Source organism: Hoplias malabaricus, chromosome 5 (genome assembly GCF_029633855.1).
Source record: "Hoplias malabaricus isolate fHopMal1 chromosome 5, fHopMal1.hap1, whole genome shotgun sequence".
Classification (NCBI taxonomy): domain Eukaryota; kingdom Metazoa; phylum Chordata; class Actinopteri; order Characiformes; family Erythrinidae; genus Hoplias; species Hoplias malabaricus.
Window position 1 is genome coordinate 14,749,414 of NC_089804.1, and position 11,218 is coordinate 14,760,631.

Below are 11,218 nucleotides of genomic sequence, written 5' to 3' on the forward strand. Positions count from 1 at the left end.
TCCGACATTGTGCCCAATGATTCCAGGTAGGTTCTGGACCCACCGTGACCCTGAACTGGATAAGGGGTCCCCCCCCCCCCCCCCCACACACACACACACACAGGATTTTAATAGACATCATGTCAAACCCATGATATTAATAAATATTGTGTTAATGTTATATCCAGTTTTGATTCTGAGCTCAAAGTTCAGTCCAATTGGTGATCTATTTTATGGATTTAATATAAGCTGATAAATTACAAAGATTGGTTTAGTGTATTTTAAAATTACAATAGTTACAATTAATACACAGCTAACGTTCAAAATGCCAAACTGGACATATTTTTTGAGCTTTTAAACAGATTTTAAGGCACTGATATATTATCCGATCATTAAGAAAGCTCAGTGTTGGATAATGTCTTAGAAGTGTTTACATTGAAGGAGGAATTGATTTCCATTTTCGAGCTGTATCACATACACCAAACTTCTACAGCCACACTATTTGGACATTTGTGATTGTTATCGATTCTGTTATTGTTTAATCAATATTGTTTTAAGATCAACTTGAGAATACAGATATTGAGAACGGACAAAATAAATTATGCACAGCCATTAATTTAATTCCCTTAATCACTCTAATGAATGGAAACTGAAAAAAAAAATGAGGTCAAAATATCACACATTTTCACAATTTCAGCCCGGTTTAGAACATTCAAGAATGCAATTTAATTACTTAATTATAAATAGGTATTATAAATATATTTATATAACAAACAAATCAGCCTCTAAACTACACAAATTTCCCTCGTTAATGTCTTGGGAATTGTTTACTCCTTCTATTATATACATTTCGTTTCCTGATCAAAGGCACAAAATACTCCCTCTTCCCTATATACTGCCTTTTATATTTATATTTATATCAGGAAAGTTCCAGATTGTACACTGTTTCTAACAAAATAATGCTGCAAATGCAAAATAAGACTTTAGTGCACTATTTTGGAGGTTGTTTCATGACCTGTGAAGTGCACTATGTAGGGAGATAGGGAGTGATTTGGAACATACCCACAGAGGGCTCTCCTTTGGTCACGTGCTCGGCTCTCCCCTGTGAGCACCTCCGCTAGCGTTTCCTGTGTTTGTAAACTGGAGAGAGAGAAAGACAAATAACTGGGAAGTCGGACGAGAGAAAATCTGGCAGAAAGAGACGGTAAATCGAACAGATAACATCTTTATAACACCGCACAGAACCAAGCTATTGATTATGAAGAGTATGAACAGTGCAATTTAATGTGACGCTCTGAAATGAAGCTCACACACCGCCCTGTGTTTGTTGAAAGATGGTGAATGGAGTTTAGCTTAGCATCAGGCCAACGAGCGTCCATAACACTTTTAAATTACTTTAAATACGTCCAGCTACAGACAGGGTTGGATTTCTCATTCGAATTCTAAGTTCCACCTTAAATGCTGCAACGGCCACATTCTGGCATCGGTTGCATTCTCATGTAGCTGCTGCCGCATTTAAGGTGGAGCGGAGAATTGGAATGAGAAGTAAATCAAATTCGGTATCGTCTCCTTTATTCTGAGATTAGAGCGTTTATGACTTTTTCTGGTCTATCAGAAATCTGTTTTAAATTAGATATTAATACTGGTAATAGTAATAATTAGAATAACCAATTCTTTTGATCTTTTTTTAATGTTTTAAATCCTTACATTCCTTATTGAGTCACACTTATAATATGTTTTATATTCACAAAAACGTCCTACTTCGTATTAATTTGACCCCTCTTTATTCCTTAGAATCAAACATGCTTTGCCTTTAAAGGTGCACAAGACCGTTTCACAAAGTGCCTGTCTGTGTTATTGTAGTTCACCTATCTTGCTGCCAGAGGACGCTCCTAGCTAATATTGACCAATGCGGCTTCTTTTATCATAAACAAGCTCTGTTATGATTGGCTTCTAATTATTGTACCTCAGCTCGGACTAAAACACTCAGTATAAGTGTGGGGGTGTGTCGGCTGTTGTATGCTGTATCTGTGTGGTTTTTTGGGGGGTTTGTGGTTAACAGAAGCACTTTTACTGATGCTTACCAATTGTAATCACCTAAATTCATTTCATTGCTCTTCTCATACAGTGCTCTTCATTCAGTCTTATCTGACGTGTTCAGTTCATGCCTCATGTTGTTAGTTTTGCACTGTTAGACTGGTGTTGAATGGCTGCTGTTAACTTTGGCTTTCCTCATTGCTTTCTTTCCTTACAACACACCATGTCTGTGAAGAATTCAAGCCTAAAATGTATCAGGGAATCTCAGAGTCAAAAGACTGATCCAGGATCTGCCTCATCTTGTCCGTGTAGTCCTGTATTTTGGAACCAGAAACGTCTTTGAAGATGCTTGCTCTGAGGATATGAGTGCAAATTTTGTCAAATTCAACTGACAAATAACAGGACGCCATGTAATCAGTTAGCCTAGCCTAAATTAAAGAATTCGAATCATCAAAATACCAATTATACAATTTAATTCCAGTTCTGAAATATGCATGGTTGAGTCACTTTAAATTTTAAAAGGGAATGCACTGAGGCATCAAATGTTAAATGATGAGCACACTGTTGTTAATTTGTCATCCCGCTTTAAGATCATGTGTCCTCAGACCTAAATCTGAGGATGACTTTGAGAGAAAGTAAAGGAAAAGCATGTACACGTTTTGATTTGCGTTCTAAGGCTGGGGCTTCCAGGCCAAATATGGGTGGATGGATATTTTCTTTTCCTTACATCACCCACCCCCCTCTGTTTTTAGGCTTACGCTCCTGATGGTTGTGGCTTGTGTGGTATCTGTTCATTCTCTCTGCCCAGTGCGAAGCTATCTCTCCCCCAACACACGCACACAATCTCATCCCTGCGATGTCACATCTTTCCAGCAACTCAGTCCGAGAGCACATGAAATGGGTCAGTGTTTTTGTTTTCCCCCTTGTTTGCATTTTCAGCTGTTTCAGTTTCATATCTTTGCGTTCAGAGCTTATTTTTTTTTGTTTATTTGTTTGCCTCCACTGTCAATCCTGTGGTGTCATAATCTTTCTTTAGGTTCACATCCACGCCTAAACCTTTTTGTGACCTCTGAGTTCATTCTCAAAGTCTCCATTAACCTGTGAATTAACCAGTATTCGACTGGAATTGAAGGCAGTGAAGTCAAATTAGTTAAATTGCAGTTCAGTTCATTTCAGCCGGATATATGCAAAGTGGTCAGTGGGGGGAAAAAAAAGAAATTAGGAAAGGAACCAGTTTAGATTATCTTTACACTTGTGTTTGCAGGCTGGGTTGCTGGGCTGTGAGGCAGTGCTCTCCAGTATGGCTTTGATGCAGGCCAATTCCACACCCAGCCATAAAAAGATGGCCTCATCTCTAGGACAGGGTCAGAGAGACAGCCATAGCCACAGCCACGGGCATAACCACAACCAGAACCATAACCACAATCAGAACCACAACCAGGATGCACACAGCCACCACAGCCACATGGTCCTGCCCTCTGGAGTCAGCTGCTCACCAATGGTAAGCATGGCCCTATGGACAAGTGTTTTTCAACTGTTACTCATTGCGTCATGATGTTATTATGAATCCTGATATTATTCAATTAAAATGCAAAGAAAAAAAAACATGAAAATATGAATCAAAATGGAATTATACATTTGAGGAAACAACGTGAGATCCTTTCATCCCAAGATATGAAGCAAGCAGTGGCTAATAGATTAATTTGACTGTGCTTGCAGCTCATTAATAAGGATGGTGAGTTCCACTCTTCCAGGCTGTTGGAAGAGAAGGACATGCAGTCCAGCCAGAACCATCAGCCAAAGAAGAAGAACAGAAAAACTGGAACACCTACCAAAGTGAGAGAAAAAGCACAGGCAAGTAACCCGACTGCTTGCTGGTTTCTTAGCATGAATTTTTATGGAGCGCATATATGTAATGTGTTTGTGTCTACACAGGTGGAGATGCCTGATCCCAGTGATGACAGCTCCCTCAACTCCCAAGTCCAGAAGAACTTCATATGTGAGCAATGCTATGGGGCGTTTCGGAGTAGTTACCATCTCAAACGGCATATTCTCACACATACAGGTGTGCTTTTAAAAATGTACAGGTCTATTTTGTATTGAAACCTGCTTGAATGCTGCCTCTGCCAAATGTCATCTATTGCTTGGGCAATTGTTACATAGTGCAGTTTCTGCAGTCCTGAGCCCAGAGTTGTAAACAGGGGCTCTATTTTTCTTGTTACAACTATCAATGATTTTAAAGTGTAAGGCGGCACGGTGGTGCAGCAGGTAGTGTTGCAGACACACAGCTCCAGGGACCTGGAGGTTGTGGATTGAAGTCCTGCTCCGGGTGACTGTCTGTGAGGAGAGTGGTGTGTTCTCCCTGTGTCTGTGTGGGTTTCCTCCAGGTGCTCTGGTTTCCTCCCACAGTCCAAAAACACACGTTGGTAGGTGGATTGGCGACTCAAAAGTGTCCGGAGGTGTGAGTGTTTGTAGTGCCCTGTGAAGGACTGGCGCCCCCTCCAGGGTGTATTCCTGCCTTGCGCCCAATGATTCCAGGTAGACTCTGGACCCACCGTGACCCTGAACTGGATAAGGGTTACATATAATGAATGAATGAATTTTAAGCGTAGTGTTCCTTTAAAACTGCTGTCATTCAGTGGTGCTTGAACATTTCGGAAGAGTTGAGAATTTTCCATGTTTTTGTTTAAATATGTCCTAAAATATGATACAATTTTTACAGAGGTCAATTAAACAAGTGAAATACAAAAAATATATATATACTACCACCACGTTGCATGACTGTAGTTGTTTGGTTTATAGGAGAGAAGCCTTTTGGGTGTGATATGTGCGACATGCGGTTTATTCAGCGTTATCACCTGGAGAGACACAAACGTGTACACAGTGGAGAGAAGCCTTATCAGTGTGACCGCTGTCAGCAGGTCAGAAATACACACACACACCCACACACACACACCCACACACAAAGAATGTCCTGAAATACTTTGAGAAAAATGAATGTAATAACTCGTATCATCAAAGGAATGGGATGTGCCAATAAAGTTTCCAGACCCAGTCCTGAACACTGACAGTGATATAAAATGTCCCCAGTCGTAGTGTTTCATTCATTATATAGCCATGCAGTGCACACTTAAAGTACATTAATGTTATTAAAACCAATCCAATTTAGGTAAAACATCCTTAACTGCCAAACACCAACAATAAAATCACAATATTGTGTCAGTGGGCTACTTTTTGGGACTACTAGAAGTGATAGTTTTATTGTCTACGTTTTTTAATGTAGACAGTATTATGTGCTACTTACATGTGCTACTTTCATATTTTAGGTTGTTGTTGTAACAAGTGAATTACTGCTTTTTCTGGTTATTAAATTTATCCTTTGGTTCTTGCTGAAGTTTCTAATTAATTATGAGTTGTCGCTAATTCCACTTGTCAGTTAGTGACCCACACCCACATACAATGCCACTAGCCCTGGGAGGGTGGGGGTGAACACATGCTCACACCGATAAATAAATAATTAAAAAAAAAACATTTTGCCAACCCGCTGCTTCTTTTTGGAGCTGCTACAAATGCAATGCCACCAGACGGATTAATGCACCAAGGATATTGCTAAAACCTCTACCTCATGATCTCCTGACTACTGAGCCAGCACTTGGGCCACTGTGGCACTCGGGAGCCCCCTGGTATTTCTGCTTTGAATGTACTATTAGTAAAGATACCCTAGTTAGCAGATGGATAATTTATTTAGATTATTATTATTTGATCAGCTAGTGGCTGTCTAACACTGTCTATTTCTGCTTGTTTGTTTGTTTGTATGTTTGTTTTGGACAGTGGTATAAACAGAGGAGTTAGCTCTCTCGTTCTTTCTCTCTTCTTTCAGAACTTCTCCAGGACGGACCGACTTTTGCGGCACCGACGGCTGTGTGCCGTGGGCATTGCTAAAGAAGAGAACCAGTCGTGCTGTGAGGGTCGCTCATACTCACAGGACCCTCCACAGCACACGGCATCCTGGAGCCCACTACAGGCCAACAGCAGCAACAGCCGGCTGGCTGTGTGACAGCTCTGTGAGCCTGTGAAAGTCTGTGGTCAGCCAGCTCAGTGGGAGAAGTGTGGACTCAATAAAAACCACCAGGGGGGCGCTCTACTGTGCCAGACTGATCCTGGAGCCTCTGACAAAAGACTCCATCTCTAGCTCCACTCCAGCCAGGTCAATTTTCAGCCACAGATGGTGGAAGCGTTTTTATTTTGTACTGATTTGACTTGTGCGGAGGGGAATCAAGTTTTATATTGTTCTTTTAAAGTAGAAGAGACTGACCCTGGCAGGGTTGGAGTAGTTTGTTATACTGCACAGGCAATAATGAATTCAGTTAGCAAGTAGAAGATCAGCGAGTTGGAGTTATTACTACTACTTCCTTCGATAGTTCCAGTGGCAGGATAGGGTTTGGTTGACAGATTCATGAGCCAGTTAAACGTGTCGTATTGATGCAAGGATCTGTGAACAGTTCCTGGGGCTCCAGCCACCATCACATGTGGCCTTGAAATCATAAATTAAAAGTCTGCTTCGACGTTAATGGCACACAAAAGGATAAGCAGTGATTATCACAAGAGGTGCTAACGAGTGTGAAACTGATTAATACAACAACTTTCCTTTCTGTTCATTTGAATGATTCCATGCCAGATTTAGAATAATAGGCTTTTCCCGGTGCGAGTGCTAAGAGGTTTGCATTCATATACAGCAACTGCAGATGTAGTCTTCCGGGGCCAGAAGTTGTTAAAATATTGGTTCTCAACAAAATTGCAACCAAAATAAGCTAGGAAAATGCAGTCGTTTTTTCCCTGAAAGAGGTCAAATGTATTTTTACTATATACCAAATATAATAAACACTTGTTTTAAAGAGGACTTCAACAACCAGACCCACAACAGCCCAGATCAGGACGATCACAGTGAATACAGAAGAAATCACAATTTGAAAGTGTGCCATTTTTAGTTTTAAAGAACTTCAATTTCAGTTATAGCATTGGTTTATATATCAGAGTTAGACCAATCAGAAAAAGCCAGGCACTATGCCATGTTCATGACACCTTGGCCCTCCACGTTCAGTGTAAAACCAGGCCTGGATCCTGATAATTGCAATTTAAATCACAGTGGCAACACTGGTCATTAAACTTGCAATTAGATCTTTTCCACGCATTATTTTATCCCTGTTATTAAACCGTTCTCAGTTGTGTTACACGCATTGGGTACCAACAGCATTGTTTTCTCTCGCACAGTGTTGTTGAGTGCTTTTTTATCTTGCTTTCCAAAGCGTTAGAATAGTTCAGAGTTCGTTATCAGTCTTCATGTTTAGCACACGATTTGTATAATAACTTGTTATGAGATCAGACCCAGCCTGTGAGACTGTGGCAGAAGATGAATCGGATATGACCTACATTTTAAACTTTTGCTGATGTTAATACAGTTGTAAGACCACACACACTTACACAGAAACACACAAACAGCCCAACTGCTCTGTCTACCAGTTGTCTGAGGGGCAGGTCTTACGTTCTTTATAGATACAGCTTGTCTTACCGAACAGATCAAGCTTGGGAATGGATCATCCGCAAATTACTACACTGTGTCTTAAGTACTGTTAACACTTGATCGATTTGGGCCAAACGTTGTTGTCAATTTTAACACTTTCTGCCCTAAAAGGTCATTGTTCTTTATGTAAACCAGTTACAGACATTGATCTCTGAACACAGACTACATGCAGTTGTCATCTGCTGAATTATAAGTTAATATATTTTTGTTATTTCTGCCTTTTCCCCAGACATGTTCTGTAGTAATAGTTTTAGATTGCTGCAGGTGTTTTAAACTAGTAGTCTCCATAGCCCCGCCACCCTCTTTTGTATGATGTAGGTTTGCATGAAGTTCAGATGCTCAAAACGTATACTGTATTGTGATTTTTAAGAGGAGAAAGATGAAAGTATTTTTGAAACCATTATTAATGTTTTTTTTTTTATCTTTTATTACGGTCAATCATGCACACTAAACTCTTTCTTACCCAGATAGACATGTAGTAGATGGAAATATAGGGCCTCAAACACCAATAAATTTTCTTTTCCAAGAATGCTTCCTTTTGTTTCTGTTTCTTAGGCGTTTTCTAGGCCTCTGCTATTCTGTTGGTTGTGTGCTGGTATTATGTTGTACTGTGTGCTGCCAGCAGGTGGCACACTGCGACTGATTCTGGTGGCAAAGTCTAATAGTGTCAAAAGCGCCGTCTGTAAACGTGTGGCTTTTTAACCTCTAAAAAGGGTGTCATGAGTCTGCTTTGATTTGTTGCCTATTACCGGGTTTACGACACGCCCAGCTGACCCACGCTGGTGGCCGTGAGAAGCGTCTTAGGGTCCAGTGTTGTTCATAATAACGTGAGGGTAATGAGGTTGTTTCAAGGCTGCACGAGCCGAAGGAGGGCACCACACGACGAGTGAAGTCATGTCTTTATCTCCCAGTTTTTCGGAGCATGGTAAGCGTTACATATAACTTCCCCAGCATTTTTGTTTTGAGATAAGCGTACACGTTGGAGCTCCTAGATTACACCAGCAAAATAAATAAATAAAAACACCATCTTGAAACATTTTAGCACCAGTGAATTAAAGGGGACATATGCAAAACTCAGATTTTGCATGCTTTTGTATTTCCATTGGGTCTCTACTGCTACTATAAACACTCGAAGTGTGAAAAAAACACACCATCCATTGGCTTTCTGTGAATCAGTTGAAAGATCTTGGTGTCAGGAATCATTATCCTATGAGCCGTTTGGGTGGCTCTCTTACTGTGACGTCACAATAAGAACTACAATATCATCGCCCCTCACCTGCATAAATATGGAATGGTGGGGCGTGGCCAGCAACAATTTATTTGCATAAAAGTGACAGATCCCTTAAACAAATTCTGAAAGGGACTGCAACTGGCACGCTCTCTTTATGTGAGAGTGATTTTGTGCAAAGGACTTCATGAACATGTTTTGTATAGTCCATAGACCTTGTTTGAAAAGAGCTATACTGTGTCCCCTTTAATTAAATTTAGTTTATTGCTTCTGGGCAGGTACACCCATATCTGATTATTGTCATGCTGATACTGGCCAATGGTGATACATTATCCATTCCTGCATTTTCTGTTACCGCTTATCCAGTTCAGGGTCGCGGAGTGTCCGGAGCCTACCGGAGGAAACCGGAGCATCCAGAGGAAACAAACACGGACACGGTCACCCGGAGCAGGACCCTGGAGTTGTGTGACTGCGACACTACCTTCTGCGCCACCGTGCTGCTCCGTGTACCGTTAACTTTGTAAAAATGTAAAAAATTATTTTTGTAAATATATTTTATAAATATTTGTCAGAGACTAAATCAGTGTGGTTTAATGATATAAGGTGATAAATTTAGTAAAATAAATGACTTAACAGTAAGCCAAGACCACCTTAAAGCTCATTGTGTACATTATCAAATTTACTTTGAAAATATTGGTTAAATCGAACTCCATCTCCGTTCAATCACAGCAAAAATGTGTCAGTGAACTGGGATAATGAATTCAGGGAACAGTTCAGACGTGCTCTGGGGGATTTCAGAGAGGATTACGGAAGGTTTCTCTTTGGGTTACACTAGTAGCTATGATTTACAGTGCATGGGGACAAGGAGCATTTACTGCATTCTCTCTTTAATGATGAACACAGTGATAGAGGAGGGAGAACAGAGGGGGTGGAGAGATTCCTAGAGAACCAGACCAATCGTCTAATGCTCCTGCTTCCAATTCAAGTGCCATGTAGTGCCATGTTATACAGCACAGTGCTGAACAATTTAGCAAGACTCCTGATGGAACCTTTCAGCTGATTGTATTTTGGATTTGACAAGTCCTGCTGACCTGATGTTTTATTTATTTATTTATTTATTTTGTTTTGGCACACATTCTTAGAACTCCAGTTGTGCTTTGCAATGTGTTAAAATTCATGATGAACTGAAGATTAGAAATCATAATCCCACCCATCCCCATTTTTTTTCCCTTCTTTAAAATTTCCGTCAGAGTCAGAATATATTCAAACTTCTGTATGACTATGGGTTTTGGTAAATGTAGTCGGTTTGTAAACCTCTCCTTTTTCTCCTTCCCCATTCTCCTTGAAAAAAATAATGGCCCCATGGCTGCGCACTCCCCTCAGTCTGACATTTAAACATGCTTATAAAAATTTCACTCCCATCTCACAGCTGCACGCGCCCTGGGTATTACCACGGCACTGGCGCAAAATGGCGAGAATGAAATATTGATAAGGCACCTCATGTTCCTTAGGAAGGCTCCAGGCGAAGCGCGACTCTGACGCCTCTAAACACGACCCCCACCCCCCCAGTGTTTTTAACCACTTATTCAGTTCAGGGTCGCGGTGGGTCTGGCGCCTACCCAGAATCACTGGGTGCAAGGCGGGAACTTGCTCTGGAGGGGGTGCCAGTCCTTCGTAGGTAAACACACTCACAGGTTAACTCCCAAACGCAGACCTATGGATAATTCTGAGAAGCCAATTCACCTAACAATGTGTGTTTTTGGACCGTGGGAGGAATCCCACGCTGACAAGGTGTGACTGTGACACTAACTTTTGAGCCCCGTTCAGTTTATTAGTGCATAGAAACATAGAAATGTACCGCAGGGTGAGGGTCTTGTTTTTATGTTTCTACATGCTTAGATACATGGGATTTGTGGTAAATATCAGTGATGTGGCTCTCACTATTTCCTGATACTGTTACGATGAAGCCTGTGGGAGTTCCAACTCTAACACATCCTCCAGTGGCCAGTCACCCATCTATCAGAACTAACACTTTGAATGTTTTTCTGCCAAGTGGAACAGCTACCCATCCTCAGTGACCATATACTAGAGAATGACTGCCTGGGGGTGTCCCTGTCTGCTTGATGTCCAACCTAAACAACTGTTGAGTCACCAGCAATTGACAGAATGCCTTACCTTCATGACCACTGTCTGGGCTTTCACTGAGAGTAGTACTGCTCACCGTTCAAAGATAGCACAATGGACTTCATCAACACAGCCCACGGCACACTGGGAACAGCACTCTACAGACTACGGTACACTCACTGCACCTCCATAATACTGCCCAGCTGGGACAAAACACTGTCAACTCATTGGTCATTTCATTTGAAATACCTGCTCACTGGTCAGATTAT

General features: G+C 41.1%; 1 protein-coding gene across 3 annotated transcripts; it reads left to right on the plus strand.

The window, feature by feature from the left end:
• Positions 1 to 1,050: 1,050 nt before the first annotated feature.
• znf740b (zinc finger protein 740b) lies at positions 1,051 to 8,100 on the plus strand. 3 transcript variants are annotated; one of them, XM_066671563.1, is made up of 7 exons: positions 1,051 to 1,183; positions 2,769 to 2,917; positions 3,281 to 3,517; positions 3,736 to 3,870; positions 3,952 to 4,081; positions 4,819 to 4,937; positions 5,897 to 8,100. In XM_066671563.1, exons 2-7 carry the CDS (start codon positions 2,873 to 2,875, stop codon positions 6,071 to 6,073), a joined length of 843 nt encoding a protein of 280 aa, XP_066527660.1. In that variant the 5' UTR covers positions 1,051 to 1,183; positions 2,769 to 2,872; the 3' UTR covers positions 6,074 to 8,100. The 3 variants fall into 3 exon arrangements, with proteins under 3 accessions (XP_066527660.1, XP_066527659.1, XP_066527662.1); XM_066671562.1 differs by having other exon boundaries at positions 3,736 to 4,081; XM_066671565.1 differs by lacking the exon at positions 2,769 to 2,917 and having other exon boundaries at positions 1,102 to 1,183; positions 3,736 to 4,081.
• The last annotated feature ends 3,118 nt before the right edge of the window (positions 8,101 to 11,218 follow it).

What these genes read in the sequence shown, in the direction of transcription:
- znf740b (XM_066671562.1), top strand. Translation starts at nt 2,873, where the DNA reads ATGTCACATCTTTCCAGCAACTCAGTCCGAGAGCACATGAAATGG. An exon ending in TCCGAGAGCACATGAAATGG is followed by an intron (nt 2,918 to 3,280) that starts GTCAGTGTTTTT and finishes TTGTGTTTGCAG; the next exon opens with GCTGGGTTGCTGGGCTGTGA. An exon ending in GAGTCAGCTGCTCACCAATG is followed by an intron (nt 3,518 to 3,735) that starts GTAAGCATGGCC and finishes CTGTGCTTGCAG; the next exon opens with CTCATTAATAAGGATGGTGA.